The sequence below is a fragment of the Notechis scutatus genome, chromosome Z (assembly GCF_049901735.1).
Source record: "Notechis scutatus isolate UNSWTSFEM ecotype Mainland chromosome Z, rNotScu1.2, whole genome shotgun sequence".
In the NCBI taxonomy this organism is placed as follows: domain Eukaryota; kingdom Metazoa; phylum Chordata; class Lepidosauria; order Squamata; family Elapidae; genus Notechis; species Notechis scutatus.
The window spans coordinates 54802686-54826201 of NC_142025.1; the positions used below are offsets into that span (position 1 = coordinate 54802686).

The following is a 23516-nucleotide window of genomic DNA, read 5'->3' on the forward strand; positions in this document are numbered from 1 at the left end:
TTTTTAAGGCATGATTGAACATGTAAAATACTCTAAATCCAAGAAGAAACTATACATGAATATAACATTCACAAAAGAATTTGGATTATTTTTTAAGCATAAATGAAAGGACCACATACCTGTTTTAGAAAAGATAAGTTGAAGAATGAGAGGTCTTCGGGTAACAATTCCAGATCCACGGGGCAGGAAATCTCTGCAAATATATTGACAATATATTACTATGATAGCTTAAAACAGATACTATGAACAAGAAATTTTACTAAGAAATTATTTTTAAATGTATGTCATCAATGATACACTGCAAGTGTCCAGAAAGCATTCCATACCCCAAATCTTAGTATACATAGACTGATAGCTCATTGATGATAAAATTTTCACATTAAGTGAAAAACTAATTCTGCCAAGACCCAGCGGTCAGACTAATTCTCATCTTCTCTTCATTTGACTTCATTTATTTGAAGATGGACAAAAAATAAAAGGGTTTGGAATCCTGAACTTAATCCTTATCTAAAGGGAGAAATGGTCAAGAATTGAGGCGTGGCTTGTATGTAAATATTATAAATATTTATGTAAATATTGAATTTTTTATATAAAAAAGAGCAACTTTTACCCAAAATCAGGCAAAGCAGGCAGACAGATTGAGTTGCTCACAGAATCACAGATTCAGAGATCTATCTTTCTGCCATTGGCTACCTGTGTCTATCACATAAAATTTGCTTTCAAGCAAACTCGTAATGTTTGCTAGTAAGCAAACTCACAAAATTAACTCACAACACACCGTGTATGTAAATATTGAATTTTTTATTAAAAAAGAACAACTTTTACCCAAAATCAGACAAAGCAGGCAGGCAGATTGAATTGCTCACAGAATCACAGATTCACTTAAAGATCTATGATTCTGCCATTGGCTACCTGCACTGAATATTAGAAGCTTCAGTCCTAAGGAAGGTTCGGCTCTGCTTAGAGGCGAAGATTTAAAGATTAGCTAGAAAGCAAGAAATCCAACGATTTCCTGCTTTCTAGCTAATTTAAATCTCCCGGTACAGCAGAACAGCTGATGGTCGGGAAGAGAAAAAAGGAAAAATAGCAACTTAGCAGGCAAGTTTGCCAGGTAAGGAGTGAGTAGGCGAGGGAGGGTTCCCACAAGCCATGTGGGCAGCGCAGCCTTGTGTTCCTGCACAGCCTGGATTAATTGCTTTGGGGGATGCACTCTGGGGGTGACATTTCTCTGAGGACCACCAAAATTTTCTCGCGGGCCACCAGTGGGCCACAGCCCACCGGTTGGCAAACATTGATCTGGATAATTATTTTTATTGGATTTAACAATATAAAATATAAGCAATGTATGATAAAAAAAAATCCAAACTACTAGGCCTCCATAACATCAAGGGCTGTTTAAAAAGAAAGGTTTTCAGAAGTTTCGCAGAAGCCAGGAGAGAACTGATGGCCCATGGGCCAGATGCATCACACAGAGGCCATGCCCACCCCAGCTCCATGAAGGGAAAAAACGTCATGATACATCACGTGATGGGAACGTGACAGCACAAGTTTGACACCTCCATTCAAAGTCATCTTCAACAGTAGCCAGACAAACATTATAGGGGTTATGTAGTCCAACTACATGTTGATAACAGCATAATTGTTGCCAATGACTCCATCCATGCAGGGACATAACCTGGCCATCTTGTCAGAGTTTTTACTTGTTATTTCAGATGTGAGTCCAAGAGGATCACCAAATTTCATAGCCTCTCCACAAGACTGTCCAGAGCCAAAACTTAATTAGATGTTTCAATGAAACAAAATGTTTATCAACAAACAGCAGATTCGATCTTCCGGTTGGACTCCCTCGCCGACTAACCGAAGTCCATGATTGTCCACAGCTTAGGTTCATGCTTTTCCATCAGAGGGTCCCGATCATCCTGATTTGGGACCGGAGCCACCCTGGAGGATGGTGAAGGGGGAGACCGCTAGCTGGGTCGAGGGGAGCCGCATCTCCCTTCCTTGGCTTGGCAAATACTCCCCTCTGAAGACGGCAGTAGTGGTGGCCACCCTGAAGAGGTGAGTTGACCGGGATAAGATTGTGCAGGAGTGGTGAAAAAGAGGATGGCACAAAAACCAGGAGAATTGGGCGCAACTTTCAAATGGGCGTTGGTTCTTACCTGATACGCCCCTTCTCGGCGAGCCGCGAGGAGCATCCAGAGACTGGGATGTGCTTCTGAGTCCTCTTCTTGCAGGCTGAGCTTTAGATGAGGAAACGCTCCGCCCCCTCACGTGGCATCGCGCAGCGTCTCCCCAGTTTTTTGCGATAACGAGAAGAGAGGTTATTAATTCTTTCTAATCTACTATTGGCTCCTTGGCTGAAGCAAGAGTCCCCACCAGACGGAGAAATTAGGGTGGGGCTGGATGCTCCTCGCGGCTCGCCGAGAAGGGGCGTATCAGGTAAGAACCAACGCCCATTCTCCCTCGAGCCGCTCGGAGCATCCAGAGACTGGGACATACCAAAGCTGGGCTGTCCTACGGGTGGGACTCCGTCTGGCCCGAAGGCCCCTCCGGATCACTGATGACCCTCTGTAAGACCCGTCGGCCAAAAGAGGCCTCCGCTGAGGCGTACGTATCTATTTTGTAATGTCTGATAAACGGGGACGGAGAGGTCCAGGTGGCTGCCCGACAAATGTCAGCGATGGGGGCTTGCGTGGCCCAGGCCGCCGAGGTGGCTGCACTTCTGGTGGAATGGGCGGTTATTCCACCCAGAGCGGGCAGAGAATGGGAAAGGTAGCACCTCGCAATAGTAGCCCTGATCCAGCGACTGATGGTGGAAGGAGAAACCTTAAGCCCCAGTGACCTGGGTTGAAAGGATAGGAAGAGGGATTCCGACCTTCGCATGGATTGAGTGCGCTTAATATATATACGCAAGGCCCTTCTAACATCTAAGGTGTGCCAGAGGACCTCCCTGCCCCTGGAGGGCCTAGGGCAAAAATTTGGTAGAACCAGTTCCTGTGACCTATGGAAGGGAGAGTTAACTTTGGGTAGGAAGGTGGGGTCGGGACGAAGGACCACCCGGTCTGCATGGAACACGCATAGATCGCTCCTGACTGACAGAGCTGCTAATTCCGAAACTCGACGAGCAGAAGTAATAGCTACTAGAAAAACTACCTTAAAGGTGAGAAACTGAAGGGATGAATCCCTCAAAGGCTCGAACGGGGGACGTGTAAGAGAAACGAGGACCTTGTTGAGGTCCCATGTGGGGAACCTGTGAACAGTGGGAGGGCACAGGTTGGTGGCGCCCCTAAGGAAAGATCTAACCCGGGGGTGATGAGAAAGGGAACCGTAGTTATCACAGGAGACCACGGTTGAGAGGGCAGAAACTTGCCGTCTCAGGGTGTTAGGTGCGAGCCCCTTGCGAAGGCCTTCCTGAAGAAATTCTAGGATCTGAGCCACAGAGGGAGAGAGGGGATCAACCTGAGACCCGCTACACCACTTGCAGAACCCCTTCCAAGTGGCATCATAAATTCGTGTAGTGGAAGGTCGCCTGGCAGCCAAAATAGTGTCGATGACTTGACTTGAGAGCTTCTCACTAGTCAGACGGATCCGCTCAACCTCCAGACGGCTAACTGGAGCCATTGAGGCTCCGGATGCAGAAGGGGCCCCTGAGAGAGGGAGACCCTGTCCGGGGGGATCCTCCATGGGGGCGCTACCGATAAAATGCGGGGGTCCGCAAACCACGGTCGCCTGGGCCAATAGGGAGCCACCAGGAGAAGGTCTGCCCTCTCCTGAATGAGTTTCTGTATTACTCTGGGAACTAACGGGAGCGGAGGGAAGGCATATAGGAGCCCTGGGGGCCATGGGCAGCGCAGAGCGTTGTGATTCTCCGACCGGTGAGACGGATACCGGGAGAAGAACCGTGGAAGCTGAGTGTTGGACGGGGAGGCGAAGAGGTCCACCACCGGAAGGCCGAATATTCTGGACGCTTCCTCGAATAGGGATGGATGGAGACGCCATTCTGCCTGGTCCACCGTGGCCCTGCTCAGCCAGTCCGCCTGAGTATTGTCTACTCCGGAGATGTGTTCGGCTTTTAGTGATAGAAGGTTGGATTCTGCCCAGCGGCAAAGGCGCTCGGCTTCCCTCATTAGCTGGATGGACTGGGTGCCCCCTTGCCTGTTGATATGGGCCTTGGCCGTGACGTTGTCCGTGAGAACGAGAACGTGATGTTTGCGGATCTGAGGAAAACTGCGCAGGGCCAGATGGACAGCGTGAAGCTCTAGCCAATTGATGCTGCACCTCTGCTCGGTCGGCGACCATTTGCCCTGTGCCGAGAGTGAGTCGAGATGAGCGCCCCAACCGGACAGGCTTGCGTCCGTAGTGACGGTGAGTCATTGAGGTTCCGCGAAGAGGTGGCCTCTGTTGATGGCGGGACTGGTCCACCAGAGAAGAGACGTGAGGACCCTTGGAGGGACCCTGACTCTGGCCTTCGAGTTGCTTCTTCCGGATCGTTGGAACGGGAGCAGGAACCACTGGAGGGATCTGCTGTGTAGACGGGCCCAGGGAATAATAGAGATGCATGACACCATTTTGCCCAACAATTTAGAGAGGTCCAGCAAGGCCACCCTCCTTGAACGCCTGATCTGTTTGACCAGGGCTTGAATGCTAAGGAACCTCTCCGGAGAGAGGAAAACTCTTTGAGAAACCGAATCAATTATGGCACCCAAGTGGTGGATTCGGGTGGAAGGGGTAAGTTGGCTCTTTTGCCAATTGACTAGAAACCCGTGTGCCCGTAAGGCGGAGAGGGTGACCCTGGTATCCCTGACTGCCTGGGATTTGGACGGGGATAGAATAAGGATATCGTCCAAGTAGCAGTGGAGGCGGACGGGAACGCTCCTGAGATGAGCCGCCAGGGCCGCCAGGACCTTGGTGAAGGTCCGGGGGGCCGAGGCCAGTCCAAAGGGTAGGGCCACGTATTGATAATGAAGGCTATTATGACAGAACCTGAGGAATTTGTAATGGGAGGGCCTGATTGGAATATGGAGGTATGCCTCCGAAAGATCTATGGAAGATAACCAGTCTCCCCGCCTGGTGCCTAAAAGAATTGATTGCAAGGTGTGCATTTTGAATCTACGCTGGATAAGGTGACGGTTGAGCCGTTTCAAGTCCAGGATGGCTCTCCAACCCCCAGAGTGTTTGGGCACCACAAAGAGATGGGAGTAAAATCCCTTTCCTCTCTGATCCGGAGGGACAGGTTGAATGGCCTGGATGTCAAGAAGATGATGGATGGCTGCATCCATTAGTGCACGATTGGAGGGATCCCTTGAGGAGGGGGATGGGATGAAACAATCAGGGGGGCGGACCTGAACTCCAGGGCGAGACTAAACCTGATTGTGTCCCTAACCCATGCATCGGATGTGGATATGTCCCATTGGGCGGCGAAGTGGCTGAGGCGGCCGCCAATGGGGAGGGAGGAAGAGGCTCTACCTTCTGCGGTAGGGCCTTCCTCCCGATCCCCGAAAGGGTCTCTTGTAGCCGCCACCGCGTCTGGTTCTGTCGCCCGGGTCCGTGCGGTCCTGGGATCGGAAGGAAGGGGGTCTAGGGTATCTGGGCGGGAAGGGGGTTGGTAGAAGGGGCGGGGAAAGCTCCTCCCAAAGGGCTGAGAGCCCCTGGCCTCCGATCTTCGAAAAAGGGAGGGCAGATACTTTCTCTTACTGCGGCCCTCGACCAGCAGTGGTTCCAAAGCTGGGCCAAACAGTTTATCTCCCGTAATGGGAGCAGTGGCCAGCTTGACCTTATTCTTTACGTCCGCCTGCCAGTGTTTGAGCCATAGCATGCGGCGAGCCGTGACGTGCGACGTGATGGCCCTGGAAGAAAATTTTACCGACTGGTAAGTGGCGTCAGCCAAGAACTCGGCTGCAGCCACTAACTTCGCTATATCCTGGTGAGCTCTCAGATTGGAAGCAGGGATGTGGTCCTTGAGCTGACGTAGCCAGCGGATAGAGGACCTCGTGAAAAATGAGGCGGCCGTAGCTGATTTAATGGCCCAGGCGTCAGATAGGTGAGCCCTGCGCAGCGCCAGCTCCGCCCGCCTGTCCTCAGGTTTCAAGGCCTCTAGGGCCTCACTAGGGGTAGAGGAGGAAGCTAGACCCACAATGGGGTCATCAACCTCCGGAATATTCAGAAGGTTAGACAGAGCCGAATCGAGATTAAAGAATCTCTTGTCTTGGCTAGAGGGAGTGGGAGGGGTCCCTGAGGAGGTAAGTTGCTTCGCTACCAGATCTCACGAAGATGGGAGGGGATGGGATGACCTCAGCTTCCACCACTGGTTGGGTGAAAATGGAGTCTTCCGGGCCCTCTGGGACAGGGGGGGGGTTCTGCAGGGGACTGGGGAAGAAGGCCAGAGACATTCTTGGCCTTAAGGAGGAGGGACTTGAACATATGCGGTTTGAACAGCCCCCAAAGGTGGGTTGGTCGGGGAAGGGCCCTCGTCCTCCGACATCTCCCCTCCATGATGTCAGCCTCTAAGAGGGGTTCACTGTAGCGGGAGGATCCCATCCGGGAATCCTCTTCCTCTTCCTGAAATCCCCAAAGTCCCCTTCCTCCTCCACCTGGGCCCCAATCGGAGGAGGGCTGTCCCTCTGAGAGAGTACCTGATCAACTGGGGGGACCGGTTGTGGAAGGGATCTGATTGATAACGAGTCGTGCTCGGAGGCTCGCGGAGAAAAGCCTGATCTGGTCATGTGTTGTAGTCCCTCTGCTATGCCCTGGCGGATGGCTGATTCCATCCAAGCCCTGATGTGAGGTGGAACCTCGGAGGTAGAGGGTTCATCGTGGCGCAGACCAGCGGCTGTGGGTGTAAAGGTGGCTTCGGGGGTCCGTCTAGTCGGAGGTCCGGGGGTCGGAAGACCCTGAAGCGAACTGCGCCTAGGTAGGGAAGAAGGGTCTGAGGGGAGAGGTTGAGCAGAGGTAGAAGGGGTTGGAGGAGGAGGTATTGACGGCTCCGAGCGGGACTCCCTTGAACGCCGGTCAAACTCTTTTTCCAACGCTTTGTGGCGCCTTAAGGCGTCACGTTAGGCGGCCTTGGAAGGTTCCTTGTTCTGCCTGCGCAAGTAGTGGGACTTTGCCTTAGCCTTCAAAGAAGGACGTTTAGAGGGATTGTCGTCTGCCATGTTAGATAACAAATACTAGCAAAGGCAGTTGGCTCGCCCAGATCAGGCCTGGATGAGGCCGGGTGAAGGTGAAGCTGGCCCTCTCCCCCTTTTGGAATTTGTTATGTACAGAGATAACAGTAAGGTATCTAAGAAATATAGTATGTACAGAAAAATAGATACTCTAATTTGTAATTCCTCTTTTCCTTTTGATTGTTTTTTATCTTTATTATGTTTTTTGTACCAAATGTATATACAGGTTATCCGTATATATTTATATATCTACGAAAAAATATTATTGTACAAAACAAAAATTATTATTTTTTTTTATTATTATTATTATTATTATTATTATTATTAATTATTATTTTTAATATATTCCTTTTGTATTTGTATTAAGTATATATATATATATAGATATTTTTTTTAAAAAAAAAAAAAACAGTAACCGTAACAGGGAGAACTTCGTATATCTCAGTACAGGCCGGATCAGTCAAATAAACGCCTGAGGCCTATGGTAGAAGAAAGGGCCTCTGGCAGCAGGCCTCCAGACAAGAAAAATAAAACCGGAGGGGGGGGGGCTGCAACTTCGCCCCGAAACGGGCTGCGGGAGGCCAACAAGTAATAAAAGAGCGAGCCAGGTGGATAGAAATGGGCAGCTAAGCTTTGACCCAAGGCCTGGAGCTCCAATTCACCGCAGCTATAGTATTTGAAAATGGCGCCCGACCACGATGCGGAGCCAAAATGGCGGCCGCAAGCTGAACCGTCGGGACGCCTTCGGGACGGAAAGGGAGGGCTTTGCTGGTCAGCTCAGCTGCGATCAGCCAAGGAGCTCTCTGAAACACAGCCTGACTCTTCGAGGCTGAGCAAAAGACTGGGGAGACGCTGCGCGATGCCACGTGAGGGGGCGGAGCGTTTCCTCATCTAAAGCTCAGCCTGCAAGAAGAGGACTCAGAAGCACATCCCAGTCTCTGGATGCTCCGAGCGGCTCGAGGGAGAATACAAGGTACCCCAGAATTAAATCACAAATTTTTTTAAGAGAGTTAATTGAAGTGGCAAATAAAGAAGTGAAAAAAGAAATTTTTGACAGCTTAAAGTGGCCTTGAATCCTAAAAGGAAGCCACAAGAAGATTCTTGTTTAAACTGGATAAACTCTAACACTAAACAGGCATAATTAAAGCTGTACTTGAATGTGTCACGGGGGAAAAAATAAGAAAGAGTAATTGATATTTGGACTTACTGGAACTTTTGAACTTTAAAAGCCCGAACTACAGAGAAAAAGTGGGAGAAAAAAAAAGAGCTGATTTTGGACATAATGGAGAGTGCCATCTAGGGAAAAAGGAATTTCTTGTTTCCCTTTTTTTTAAAAAAAAAAAAAAGCCTGATTCTTTTAAGGGCTCACTTGATACAAAGTAACTGAAATTATGATACAATAAAATAGAGACCCTGGAAAATGAAAGTGGAATATTGAACACTAAAACAAAAAAAAGAGGAAAAAACTATTTTTGGACTGTTTGGTAATCTTGGTATAAACTTTAATTTATGGACACTGAACTATGAGATGAATCTGGAAAACCTAAAAGAGGAATTAATAAAAGCTGATCATCGGAAATAAATTTTATAAACATTGGTTGAATCAAGTTATTGCACAGAAGTGGAAAAATGGCAGAATTGTTCTTGGAATTAAAACTGGAACTTAGAAACATGAAAGGAATGTTACAAGAAGACAAATCGCTTTGCCCTGCCTTACAATTTTTAGAAATGGTGATCTTAGAGCATGAAGAACGAGGAATACCAGAAGAGGAGCTGACTAAAGAAGAGGCCATCTTTAATGAACATTTGAAACAATGAAAGTTAAAGCGAAGGGGGAAAAGAAGGGGAATTAAAAATAGGTTTGAAATGGTAATTAAAAAGTGATTTATTTTTAAAAACCAAACAAAGTAAAAGGAAACAGCAGAAAAGGGAATTGCAGAAAGGAGTTTTAAAAAGGGAGGGGGACAAAAATTGGAGTAAAAAAAAGATGGGAAGAATGAAGGGAAAAAGAGACAATAAGAGACAGGACCAAGAAACAAAGAAATATGGAAATCAAATAAAAATGAAAAGAAATTGTTTAAAAGACATAGAGATAATGGTTAAGAATTCAGAAAGGGGACTCTGCAAGTTGACGAGGTGCAGTATAAATGAATTTGAAGTAATAAATCAATTAGAAAATAGTAAAATACAGATCATTAAAATGAGAGATTGGAACTGATATTGTTTTGTTATTGCAATATTTGTTTTTCTTTTTTATGGAATTATATACAGAGTTAAATGGAATAACTGTGGAAAAGGGGGAAATTATGATGAGTTTATTAACTATGTTTAATGAATTTATAAATCACAGCTGAAATGAAATATGAGGATTGTGATTGAGAGAATAATATCAGTTGTTATGATGAATTGAATAGATTATTTTTTCTATTTAAAATAAATATTTTTATATAATTAAAGGGGAAAATTGCAGACCCTGACTTGAAAGGTATATATGCGATGTAGTAATTGTTAGAAGTTTACTGTTATTAATTTTTAGGTGATAATTAAAAGTTAAATAATTAATAGGATTTAAGGGGGGATTAATTACATGATATGTAAGCTATAGGGGTGGCACATTCAAATTGGCAATAGTAGGGGAAATTTTCTTTTTGAAATGTTTGAATTGAGATTGAACTTTTGGAATGATGAATTAAGTATACGCGATGAAATTGCAAACCTGACAGAGAAAACCATAAAGTATAATGAATATGAAGATATGAGAGTCATTTAAAGTTTAAGGAAATAGATTAAGTAATGAGTTGAAAAAATATATAAAGCTGGAGGAAAGTATATGATAAAAATGATAGAAAATATGAAAAGTAATGGTAAGATATGAAATTAAATGTGAAAGATGAATATGAAATTAAAGTCATGTTTGGACGAAAATGTGTTAACCTGGAATCATGCTGCTCACTTGAAAAAAGATGTTTTTAATATGTGGAAAGCTGAATAAAATTTTTATTAAAAAGAACCAAACAAACAGCAGATTCATCTTGCTTTGGTTTAAATTGACTTGTTTGTTCCAATCCAGTTTCTGATAACTACCAGGCACTAGTTTATTGCAGGCTGGATTTGATTTAAACCAAGTTGGGATTTAAAAAGTCTTGATTTAAATCAACTTGATTCCAATCATAATTTTTAAAGAGCAAGTGTCATCTCTGCCCAACAGCAGCTCCTCCTCTGACCCGCTGTTGACTCACCAACAGTCCCATTCACTTTAATGGGATGGCTGGTGATGTGGCAGTGACACAAGATGAGGGATAGGGCATTGGTTCTTACCTGATATGCCCATTCTCTGGGAGCTGGTCAGGGTAGTACTTCAATAGGCTGAGGAAAGTTGAGGACACTCGCACTTGCTGCTTGTCCCCAGTTTAGTGAAGGCAAAGTTGTAGATTACTCCGCTGTACTCTTCACGTTGCTCATCATGCTTGACCAGGACCAGACCCAGACCCAGACAGTCATCTGGTGGGGCTGGATGCTCATCACAGCTCCCAGAGAATTGGCCTATCAAGTAAGAACCAATGCTCTTTCTCCAGTGAGCTGTTCCAAGCATCCAGGTCAGGGACATACCCAAGCTGGTGTGTCCTTATGGGAGGGCCTCCGTCTGGTTTGGAATCTCCCTCAATGTGTGACCCTTTGTAGGACATGTCTGCCAAAGGCAGCTTCCGCTGATGCAAAAACATCCAGTTTGTAATGTCATATGAGGGGCGATGGTGACAACCACGTTGCTGCCCGACAAATTTCAGTGATAGAGGCTTGTGTCATCCAAGCCGCTGATGTGGCTGCATTCCTGGTGGAGCGTGCAGTGATTCCTCTGTGCAATGGTAATGTCTGGAGTTCATACGTCTTTGCAATAGTGGCTCTGAGCCATCTTCCCACCGTTGAAGCTGTAACTTTTCTCCCTAGGGTGGAGAGTTGAAATGAGACAAAGAGAGCCTCTGTCTTTCTGTGGGCAACAGTCCTATTGATATAAATGTGGAGGCCCCTATGCACATCTAGGGAATGCTACTGTCTCTCAAATGCATGAGTCGGTCTAGGGCAGAAGTTGGGAAGAACAGGCATGATATTCCCCTCTGAAAAAAAAATCGGGGCCAGCCAAAAGAGACCCCCCACCGCGCGCCAAGAAATCGCTGCCCAGCTCCCTTTTCCTGCCGCTCAGCAGGCTCCGCTCGCACCGCCCGCTCGGGCTCCGCTCAGGTATCCGGCTGGGGCTGTCAGGAGTTGCTACCGCCGGCGCAGCTCCAGTCCCGCGTTGCCTCGGGAAGGGAAAGGCAAAACCAGGAGCTGCTGCTGCCGTTGCAAAGTGCCGCGGCGGCTCTTCCTTTTTGCCTTTCCCTTCCTGAGGCAACGCGGGACTGGAGCCACGCAGAGCCGCGCCAGCGGTAGCAACTCCTGACTCGGGGCCTCCGAGGGGAGGGGAAGGAGGAGAAGAAGGGGGAAAGGGGGGGGGCGATTCCCAAAAAAATTCCGATTTTAATCGGAAAAATATCATGTCTGGAAGAATCAACTCCTGCTTGGTGGAAAGAAGTATTGACTTTGGGTATAAAAGTCGGGTCTAGGCGAAGAATCACCCTATCTGAGTGAAAAACACAAAGGTCCTCTCTCCCCAAGAGAGCAGCTAGCTCAGATATTCTCCAGGAGGAAGTTATAGCCACCAGGAAAACCACATTATATGTTAGAAGGTGAAGGCTGCTAGTTCTCAATGGTTCAAAAGGTGGTTTGGTGAGCGCTATAAGAATCTTATTCAAATCCCAAGTGGGGTATCTATGGACCACAGGAGGTCTTGGCCCCCCCGTTAGAAGCTATGTACTCTCAGATGATAAGCAAGAGATTATAAGTCACCGCAGGAGAGGACTGAGGCTAGGGTTGCTACCTGCCTATGCAGAGTATTTGGGGAGAGGCCATTGTCTAACCCCTCCTGTAGAAAGTCCAGTATATCTGCCACCAATGCTGAGGTGGGATCTATCGCCTTTTTGTCACACCATCTACAGATCTTCAAAGTGGTGTTATAAATACGGATCGTGGATGGACGTCTTGCAGTCTAAATAATCTCAATGACTTTGGTGGAGAGCTTCTCACCCTTCAGAAGTCTCCGCTCAAGCGCCAGCAGCCAGATGGAGCCATTGTGGTTCCGAATATTGAATGGGCCCCTGGCTGGGGAGACCCTGTCCGGCGGAATTCTTCAAGGATCAGCAATCGAGAGGTCCATGAGGTCCGTGAATCACAGGCGTCTGGGCCAGCAAGGTGCCCCCCCCTGCCAATTTATGTGGACCTTGGTGGCCACATTGTCTGTGAGAAGGACGGGCTGTCCCTGAATCTCGTGCTGGAACTTGCGGAGAGCCAGATGGGCTGCCCTGAGTTCCAGCCAATTGATGCTGCAATTTATGTCTGTTGGAACCCAACGACCCTGTGCTACTAGAGACTGACAATGAGCTCCCTACCTGTAGAGACTGGCGTCGGTTATAATTGTCAATCGGTGTGGCTCTCTGAAGAGACAGCCCTTGATGATGTTTCTGGAGGTCAACCATTGGAGGGAAAGGACCTTCAGTGGGACTAGGAGCAGGAACCATTTTAAAGCCCTCGCATAGAGTCGGGCCCAAGGGACTATTGTGATACAGGAAATCATCTTTCCAAGCAGTTGAGGTAACTGGGCCAAAGGCAGGTACTCATTTGAGTCCGAATGCATGCGGACAATTCCCTGATACCGGTTTGACGGTCCTGTGAGAGAAAAACCTCACTTGTCACTGTGTCAATTATGGTGCCCAGGTGCAGAAGTCAAGTGATAGGCTTTAGATGTCTTTTTTCCAGGTTGACTAAAAAGCCATTGTCCCGAACGACCCAGAACGTCGTTCATAGATCTATTTCTGCTTGGAGATGAGACGGGGATTGTATTAAAATGTTGCCTAAATAACATTGTAGATGAACCAGTATGCTCCTGAGATGTGCCATAAGGGCCACCAGCACCTTTGTAAAGGTCTGGGGAGCTGAAGCCAGGCCAAATGGTAGGACGCTGCACTCATAATGGCAGTTGGCATAACAAAACTGCAGGAATCTTCTGGGTGAAGATCTTATCAGGATGTGCAGGTATGCTTTGGTCAGGTCCACTGAAGTCAGGACGTCTCCTTGCCTGAGATTTAGAAGAATAGATTGCAGGGAACTCATTTTGAATCTCCTGTATATTAGAAAGCAGTTCAGGCGCTTTAGGTCAAGAATCGCCCTCCACCCCCCCTGAACCCTTTGGGACCACAAAGAGGAGGGAATAGAACCCTTGCCCTTGCTGATATGTTAGAACTGGATGAATGGCATGGATCTCTAGCAAATGTCGGATTGCGGTCTCCATGAGGTTCCTCCTTGTGAAATCTCTTGAAATCAGGCATGGCATAAAAAAGTTTAGGGGTGTAGAGGGCGGAGCTGGCGTCGTGACGATATGGCATGCAATCTTGGAGGTCTGAGGTCACTGCCAATATCTTTGCTCCTGGACGGTCCTATCGGATCTAAATCGTCCCAAAGAGACGGTGAAAGTGAAGAGCGCATCCTGTTGATCCCAGGGATACCGCAAAGTCCCTGGTAGATCCAGGAGAAGCTCTTCTTGCCAGCGGCAAAGAGGCAGCCATTAAAGCTGCTGAAGTTGGGACAGCTCCGAAACAGAAGAGAGCAGAAAGAGAGAGTGTGCCGGTTTGGTGAGAACTTTTTTTTACTCTAAGATCTGAAAGGACACCCTAAGGAAAAGAAAGAATCTGTAAAAGTTTTGACAGAAGTGATTAAGCGGCAATTTTAAACAGGAATGTCAAAGTAATGTGTGTTTTTTTGTTTTGTTTTTTCTTATTGCTGGATTTTCTATATACGATCTTGTATTTTGAAACTGGACTGGTTTTTTTGTTCATATCTATTTTTTTCTTCTCCTTTTTGATTTTGTAATATTTTAGGCTAGAGGCTCCCTTCAGTTAATTCATTTTTTTAAAATATCTTCTTTTTTAATTAATTCTCATTATATCTTGCTCGGAAAAGGAGGGGGAAAGTGAGAGCAAAGAAACTTTGTAACACTGCCAACTAGAGGCTTGAAAATATTCTTTTCCCTATGACCAGACAAAGCTGAGAAAGAAAGAACTGAGACTCTTTTTCAAGGACATTGCTATTTGATAAGATAGAGGGAAGAGCATGAGAGAGTATTATTGCAGGTGCTCTTCTGGGTTTCTATCAACAGCTGGAGTCTGGTGTTGAAATGTAGGGGGGGGGAAGGTGATAAGTTTTTGGAGAAGAGAGCTATAATAAGAGCCTTGGATAATTAAATAAAGTGCAGTGTGCCCTTTTTACTTTTCCTAAGTTGTGCTATCCCTCCCTCACCAGCTTTATTGTATTTTTTTTAATCTTTTTTTTTTGTAATAACTATTTGGGTTTTTGGCTTTGTTGGAGCTTGTCTTTCTTTTTCTTTCTTTTTTTTGGGGGGGAGTCCAATCTCTACGTTTGCTTTTTATTTTAAAGGGAAAGCCTTAAAAGCCTTTTTTTTCCTTTCTTGGTATTTTTGTTTTTTCATCTACCTTTTTGGTTTATTCTTATGCACTTTTTTCTATTTGAGACCTTTCAGTTGGATTAAGGTGTTGAAGAACCTGAAGAATTTTTCCCTTTTCTTTTTTTTCTTTTTCTTTTTAAGCTCTTTTTCTTTATCCTACTATTGATTGGATTAAGGTATACAAGAACCTGAAGAAATTTTGTCCTCTCTTTTTTTCCCCTTTTTTATTATTATTGGGCTTCTTTTTTTTACTATTTTTATTTTGAACTATAATTGGTTACTTCACAATTGGATTAAGGTTTAGAAGAACCTGAAGATTTTGAATTGCTTAAAGTGAGTAGGAAATTTACAGCTCCTGGCTCTTTAACTTCTACTTCTTCCTCTCCACCATCTGGAGGACAACGTTCAATACAGACAATGTTAAAGCAAGAAAAAGAACAAGAAAAAGTGACTCTGCAGATTATTATGCAAGGAATTCAAAATATTCAAGCAAGATCAGAGAATATTGAAAAGAGAATAGAGAACATCGAACAAAAAACAGAGAACATTGAACAAAGAATAGGGAAAACCGATGAAAAAGTGGAGAACATCCAACAAATGATGTTGAAATATGATGAGAAATTCCAAAAAATTGAAGAAGATAAACAAAGAGACAAGAAGATTGGAGATATTGATAATAGATTAATGGTGGTTGAACAAGATAGAAGTGGTATGTTGAGATGGGAGATGGATAGATCAGAATTCTATCTTAGATTCCAAAACGTAGAGGAAGGAAAAGGACAAAACCTAGCTGAGATAATGATAGAAATACTGGCTGAAGTTTTGGAAATAACTCAAGAGAAGATGATGGATGGAATAGATAAGGTTTATCGAGTTTCACAAGATATGCGATGAGAAATAGCTTACCAAGAGAAGTTCACATTAGATTTACAAAGAAAGCCATTAAAACGCAAATATTGCAAGTGGCAAAAGAGAAAACATTGAAATACAAAGACAAGGAGATTGTGGTCTTGAAACAAATACCCAGAAGAGTGAGAGAGATGAGAAGAGAATACCGATTTCTGACTAAAATGCTACTTAAAAAAGAGGTGAATTATAGATGGCTGATTCCAGAAGGTTTAATGTTCACATGGCAAGAACAGAGACACAGATTGACTCAATTGAGAAAGCGGTATTATTTTATACAGAATTTTTTGGAAGGAAAGAGGAAGAGGCAGAAAAAGAGATCTCATTAATTGAATTCCAAGAGGACTGCCAAATGGCGACTGAAAAAGAAGAAGGCGCAGTAGGTGGAAAGGTGGAAGCCAAAGAACAACGTGAATTAAGATCTACGAGAGCTGCTAAACCTAACTATAAAATATAACCATGGAAGAGAAAAAAATGATTACAATTAATATAAATGGACTTAACTCAGCCGTTAAAAGAAGGAAAACCTTTCATAAATTGGAGAAATTAAAATTTGATATAATCTGTCTACAAAAAGTACATATTAAAAAACAATATGCACAATTGTTGGTACAGCCAAAATTAGGGAAAATATTTACTTTCTTGACCCAATGTAAGAAAAGAGGAGTGGTTTTATATATTAAAGAGACCACCCCAGCAAAATTGATCTATACTGATGATGATGGAAGAATACTAATGGTGGAAATAATGGACAATACTCCTGATTGCAATATATGCTCCGAATGACAAACAAGAAGAATTCTACAAAAAACTACATATGAAAATAATTGAACTGGACTATGCTAATATAGTTATGATGGGAGATTTTAATGGAATTGTAGACAATAAATTGGACTATACAGCACAGAAAACAACAAAGCAAAACAGAAAGATTCTCCCTAACTCTTTTTTTAAAATGGTAGATGAAATAAACTTAAAAGATACATGGAGAGAAAGAAATGCTAAAACTAAACAATATAGCTTCTATTCAAATAGACACTTATCATGGTCCAGAATAGATATGATATGGATGTCAACAGAATTAATACCTAACATTCAAGAAATAAATATTGAAACAAGTACTTGGGCAGATCACAATCCAATGACAATTAAATGGAAAGGACAAAAAAGAAGATCTAGATGGACGTTAAATAATACTATTTTAAAGGAAAAAGACTTCACACAGTGGATGGAGAAAGAATTGGCCTTTTTCTTTAGAGAAAACAAAAAAGAAGATACATCAATTCAGAATGTATGGGATACAATGAAGGCATATGTTAGAGGCTTGATAATAGACTATACAAGGAAAAGGAATACTATGAAAAGACTAGCCTCTAAGGCCCTAGAGGATGAGCATAACAGACTTGAAAAAGAGCTACAGAAAATGCCACAGAAAAAGGACATCAAGCTAAAAATGGATATAATTAAACACAAAATGGGTCAAATAGAAAAAGAAGAATTAGCACAGAAAATTAGAGGTGCTAAACAGAACTACTTTGAAGACGCAAACAAACCAGGTAGATGGTTAGCATACAAATTGAGAAAGGAGAAAGAATCAAGGAAAATATTGCAATTAATAGATGACCAAGGCCAAGTTTGCCATGGTAGCAAAGAGAAGAAGGAAATCATTCGAGACTTCTATGGGAAATTATATATGCAAGAGAATATTGATGAAGAAAGAGTCAAGCAGTACTTACAGAATGCTAATTTACCTCAGATACCTAAAGAGACTGAAAAAATGTTAGAAAGCAACATAACGATGATCGAGTTAACTGAAGCACTTAAGAAGCAAAATAATGGAAAGGCACCAGGCCCAGATGGACTTCCAGCAGAATTTTATAAAAAATTACAAGAATTGTTGAATCTTCCATTGCTAGAAGTTATGAATGAAGTTATGTTAAAGAAGAAGATACCCAAATCATGGTCAGAAGCCTATATTACACTTATTCCTAAAGAGGAGGCCGACCCATTACAAATTAAGAACTATAGACCCATTTCTTTACTAAACGCAGATTATAAAATTTTTGCTTCAATATTGGCAGAAAGACTTAAAAATATTTAAATAATTTTATCCATCCTGATCAAAATGGATTTCTGCCAAAGAGACAAATTAAAGATAATATGAGAGTAATCTTGGACACCTTGGAATACTATGAGGCACATCCTGAAAAACAAATGGCTCTGATATTTCTAGATGCACAGAAGGCCTTTGATAATGTGAATTGGTGATTCATGTTATTACAGCTGGAACAGATGGGCTTTGCTAAAAAATTTATTCAAGCAATAGAAGCTATATACTATAAGCAAACGGCAAAGGTAATGATAGAGGGAGAGCTTCTTATTTCTATTGATATAAGAAAAGGAACAAGATGAGGGTGCCCACTATCACCTCTGTTGTTTGTGTTAACCTTGGAAGTGCTAAACAGATATATTAAAGAAAAAGATATAAAAGGGATGAAAATTAAAAAGGAAGAATTTAAGTTGCAAGCATTCGCAGATGATCTGGTTTTCATTTTAAAAGACCCACTAGAAACAGCATCAGAATTGATAGAAAAGATAGAGGCATATGGAAAGGTGGCTGGTTTGAAAATAAATAAAGATAAGACAAAGATCTTGACAAAGAATATGCTATCAAGACAAAAGGAAGAACTGGCAGATCTATTGAAAATTCAGGTCACGAATAAGATCAAGTACTTGGGGATACATTTGACAGCAAGATGCAGTACACTAAAAGAGAATAATTATATCAAACTTAAGCAGCAGATAGCGCTAGATTTGGCGAAATGGGAAAATTTACAACTGTCATTAATAGGGAGAATATCAACAATCAAGATGAATATATTACCCAAATTTTATATTTGTTCCAAACAATTCCAATTAGGCTTGGAAAAGATTACTTTGAAGATTTAAATAAAATTGTGTTGAAATATATATGGCAAGGTAAGAAAGCAAGAATAAAGTTAAAACTTTTGCAAGATGCCAGAATAAGAGGAGGATTTGGTTTGCCTAATTGGGAGTTGTATTACCAAGCTACAAATTTGATGTGGGTTAAGGAATGGATAACATTAGACTAGATTGTTGACATTAGAAGGACATGATCTGTTGTTGGGATGGCATGCTTTTCTATGGTATAAAGGAACTAAAACACAGGGGTATTTTAGAAGACATTATATATGGGAGTCTCTGTGGTTAAACTGGAAGAAGACTAAAAGACAATGTTATTTGAAAATTCCAGTCTGGCTATTAACTATTGAAGCATTTTCTTATCCTATAATATATAAAAAGGAACAAACAGTTAAATATGGTGAAATATTGAATGAAAAGGGTGAACTTAAATCTATGCAAAAATTAGAGGAACAAGGTATAAAGATGAATTGGTTTTTATATGCGCAAATACATTCAAGGTCAGCGTCAAGATATATTCCACATCTTATATCTTCTGCATCCTAACTATTGCATCTTCTCTGCTGCTATGCTATACTATTTCTTTCGGCTGTCATTAGCAACGGAGGGAGGGGGGAACTTGGAGGGGAAGAAAGCTGGAGGTGTTTTGCATTCCTTTGCTGTGGGTAGCAAGGGGAGGGGGGTATGAATTTCTGTCTTTAACTTTCCATTTCTTGGCTAGCTTCTATCCCCTTTTGCGCAGCTGCGAACTTTTATCAAAATATGTCAAGGTCAACGGACAGAAGCCTCATCACCACCTGAAGATGGCCACATGATCGTATTCAGTACTTTTAATTGGAAGAGTCATTTGGACTTTGGGGGGGTGGGAACAATTCCATTCCTTTGTATATGTGATCTGCGCGCCAATTCCTCAGTTTCGGAATTAAATCTGTAGCTTCCACTTTAATTTCCAGTAAAAGGATAACTTTGCTCTAACCCATGGAGTCTGAGTATTTCTTTCTTGGATCTTGAAGGGAGCACACACTGACAGTATGATAAAGACTCTGAAACAGAAGGTTTCTATGACAAATTGACTGACTTAGATAAGATTTTGACAGGTACTGATGAAAAGGTGCTTGGGGGAAGAACTTTGGATATGGGATTGATCTAGAGAAATGGCAAAAATTGTGGTCTCAAAATTATAAAACGACAATGTCAACAGCCTTCAAGATCTCTTCTACATCTTTTCTACTGCTATGCATCTTTCTCACTGCTCTGCATCTTTCGGCTGTCATTAGTAACGGGGGGGGGGAGTGGGGATTGGAAGGGAAGAGAGCTGGAGGTGTTACATTCCTGTGCTGTAAATGAGAAGGAGGAGGGGGAGTATAGAATTCTTGTTCTTAAGTTTCTATTTCCTTGCTCAACTGTCTTTCTACTGCGCAACTGCTAAATTTTATCAAAATATGTCAAGGTCAACGGACAGAAGCCTCATCACCACCTGCAGATGCCCACATGATCACATTCAGAACTTTTAATTGGAGGAAGATCTTGGACTTTGGGGGGTGGGATCAATTTCACCCCTTTGTATATGTGATCTGCGTGCCTAATTTCTTAGATTCAGAATAATGTCAGTCTGTGCTCCATTCAAAATCCAAGAAAGAAATACTCAGACTCCAATGGTTAGAGCAAAGTTTTTTCTTTTACTGAAATTCAAAGTGGAAGCTACAGGTAGAATTCTGAATCTAAGAAATTAGGCGCGCAGATCACATATAAAGAAAATTTGTATAAGATGTTTTACAGGTGGCATTTCCCCCCGACAAGAATAGCAAGAATGTTCAAGAACAAATCTGAAAAATGTTGGAAATGTCAACAGACACCAGGCTCATATTACCATATGTGGTGGACTTGTGTGGATGCTAAAAAATATTGGACTAAAATCCACACGTGGTTGGAAAAAATGACAAAAAAGCATATAGATTTGAAACCAGAGATATTTTTATTGGGAATTTTACCTGAAATATATAGTAAAGAATTGAAATATCTGATTGTAAATGTATTAACAGTGGCTAGGATTGTATTTGCTAAAAACTGGAAAAATGAGAAAATACCATTACAGGAGGAAATCATTAAGAAAATATTGGAATGTGCTGAAATGAGTAGATTGACATTTGAAATCAGAGAACAAGATGATAAACAATTTCATAAAATTTGGGATCTATTCTATCAATGGTTAGACAATAAAACATGGTAATGAAATACCGTATTTGCCGGCGTATAAGACGACTTTTTTGCCCTGAAAAACATGCCTCCAAGTGGGGGGCTCGTCTTATACGCCGGGAGGACTCCGACTCCCACTTCGAGCTTGAGTTGCAGCCGGGAGGGAGGCTGAGGGGGGGTGTGTGTGTGTGTGTGTGTGTGTGTGTGTCACTCGCCACGCGCTGCGCAACCTTTCCCCTCTTCCTTCATTAGCGGTGTGGGGAGGAGAGGATTCAAGATCCTCACGTGCGGCGTACTTTTCTTTTTTTTTTTTCTTTTTGCACGCAGGTTTTGCATGCAGGCGGCTGTAGGTTAAGGATGGGGAGCCCCGGGTGGGTTATCAGGTTTTACGGTGCTTCCAACATGTGCGAACGGTGGAGAGCGGAGAAGAGAGCGAGCGAGCGCCCGCTGTGTGAAATCCTGCCGTCAAAGCAACACTGGGGAGGCAGGGTATAAATTTACCAGGTTAATGTAGCAATGGTGATTAATGCCCAGAACATTGTTTGCGGGTATTGGGGTGTGTGTGTGTGTGTGTGGTGGTGGTGAGGAGAGGTTTGTCCTTTGAATGCGGAAAAGTAGGTGTGACCTTGTGTAGGAAAATAAAGAGATCCTTTTAGCGTGTTTGGCTTCTTTGCCTCCCCTCCTTCGTTTTGACGTGGAGATAACGGCCTTGGGCGGGAGGGGAAGAAAACGGTAGCTGGATCATTTCAAATTTCACTTACTCTCCTGCCTCACTTCAATATGTCTGAGCGACTCCAGATACTGGAAGACTTTTTGAATGAAAGTGTTACCTCCATTTTTTTTTTTTTTTAAAGAGGGCCACTTGGGGAAAAAAAAAGATTCTAAGGAATTCCTTGTTTCTTGATTAAAGAGAAGGCATTGAATATACTGTTCCTTGGCAGCCTTTTCAGTGTCCGGGTTTTTGGTGTGTGTGTGTGTGTGTGTGTGAGAGAGAGAGAGAGAGAGAGAGATCAGCTGTATTGAGAAGAGAACGTTTCCTGTGTTCTCATTTTATTTACAACATATTTTACGCTTAATGGTAAGCAATGAAAAATATTTTTAAAACTCATTTCTAAACTCCATAGCTATTTGCATATTCTTGGTTCAAAATTGGATTAGCTCATTTCAAAATTGTCCAAAGCAGAAAAGTGCAAAAAAAAAAAAAAGTGCAAAAGTGGAAGGTGTGTGGAAGAGGGGGTAGTCTTATACGGCGAGTATATAACAAACTCTATATTTTGAGTGGAAATGTTGGGGGGTCGTCTTATACGCCCAGTCGTCTTATACGCCGGCAAATACGGTATGTAGATTTTTAGAAAATAATAAATATATAAAGATGTGTTCTTTTTTTTTATTATATCTACAAAATGACTGTAGGATAGATTTGAGATGATAATATGAACTGTTATAAAACAAATTAAGTAAAATATGGATTATTTCATAAAACATGAATGAATAAAAGTATAGTCAAATGATTAACAATGATATTAATGTATTTAATATTTGATTGAAAATATGAGAATATATACAATGTAATTGTAATTGAAGACTACGAAATGGAAGCACAAAACAATTTGTAAACCAACCGGCACACCGTATGTACACCTATGGAAGATAGCTTGATGTTTTTGTTTTGTTTGTTTATGTTTGTTTTTAAAAAAGATAAAAAAAGTTTAGCGGTGTGGAGAGGAACTCTAGAGAGAGACCTGGTCTTATGGTCTCTCGAATCCAGGCATCTGAGGTAGTAGCGTCCTATTGATTGGCAAAAAATGTCAGCCAACCTCCAAAGGGAGGGTCGGTAAGATGTTTATTTGGAGCAATGAAAGAATATGTTGCAAGCTCCGCGAAAGGGCCTCTTAGCCTGGGCTCCTCGTCTGCCCTATCAGGTTGTTGTCCTTGTTGGAAACAAGAACCCAAAGGTTCTTTGGAAGTTGCTTCCTTGGTGGGGGGATGAAAGGAAGTCCTCTGAAAGGATTGGACTGGGCGGTAATCTGATCTCCGGGACCGGGAAGATAATATCTTCCTCTTGTCCTGTGTCTCTACCAGGACAGGGTCCAAGGCTGACCCAAACAGTTTTGTCCCATCGAAGGGAACGGCTGCCAACTTCCACTTATGTTTGGTATCTGCCTGCCAATGGCGGAGCCACAGCAGACAGTGGGCTTTCACTTGGGAGGCTATGGCTTGGGATGAAAATTTGACCGTGTTAAGGGTGGCATCCATGGAAAATTCCATGGCCGCCACTAACTTCGCTATGTCCTGGTGGGCTCTGATGTTAGTGGCTGGAATGGAATCCTAAAAGTGATGTAGCCACCTTAGGGAAGTGAGTGTGAAAAAGGACACAGCTGCAGCCGCCTTGATGGCCCAGACACCAGCCTGGTGCACCCTACATAGTGCTAGCTCCGCCCTCTTATCTTCTGGTCTCAAAGCATCCTCCACCTCACTGGGCACAGTGGAGGAGGCTGCTAGGGCCATCACTGGATCATCAACGACTGGTGTCTGAAGAGACCCAGTGAGATCCGAACCCGAATTATAAAAAAAATTATCAAAACCCGTAAGGTTGGGACAGGAGCCTGTGGAGGCCCACTGCAGTTTGACCACATCCACAAACTTCTTCGGGACTAGTATGACCTCTGTCTCTGCTATTGGTACTGAAAAAAAATCAAATCATCCAACTCTCCCATAGTCAGGGCAAGTGGAGAAGTGGAAGGGTTGTCAAGGTGCGC

General features: G+C 43.2%; 1 protein-coding gene across 14 annotated transcripts in view; it reads right to left on the reverse strand.

The window, feature by feature from the left end:
• The window catches only part of DNM2 (dynamin 2), a 176922-nt gene that overhangs the window by 141518 nt on the left and 11888 nt on the right, over positions 1 to 23516 (reverse strand). For all 14 annotated transcript variants that reach the window (XM_026688807.2, XM_026688802.2, XM_087945295.1 and 11 more), the window contains exon 2: positions 120 to 193. In XM_026688807.2, coding sequence (XP_026544592.1) covers positions 120 to 193 — 74 coding nt within the window. The remainder of the gene's footprint in view (positions 1 to 119; positions 194 to 23516) is intronic.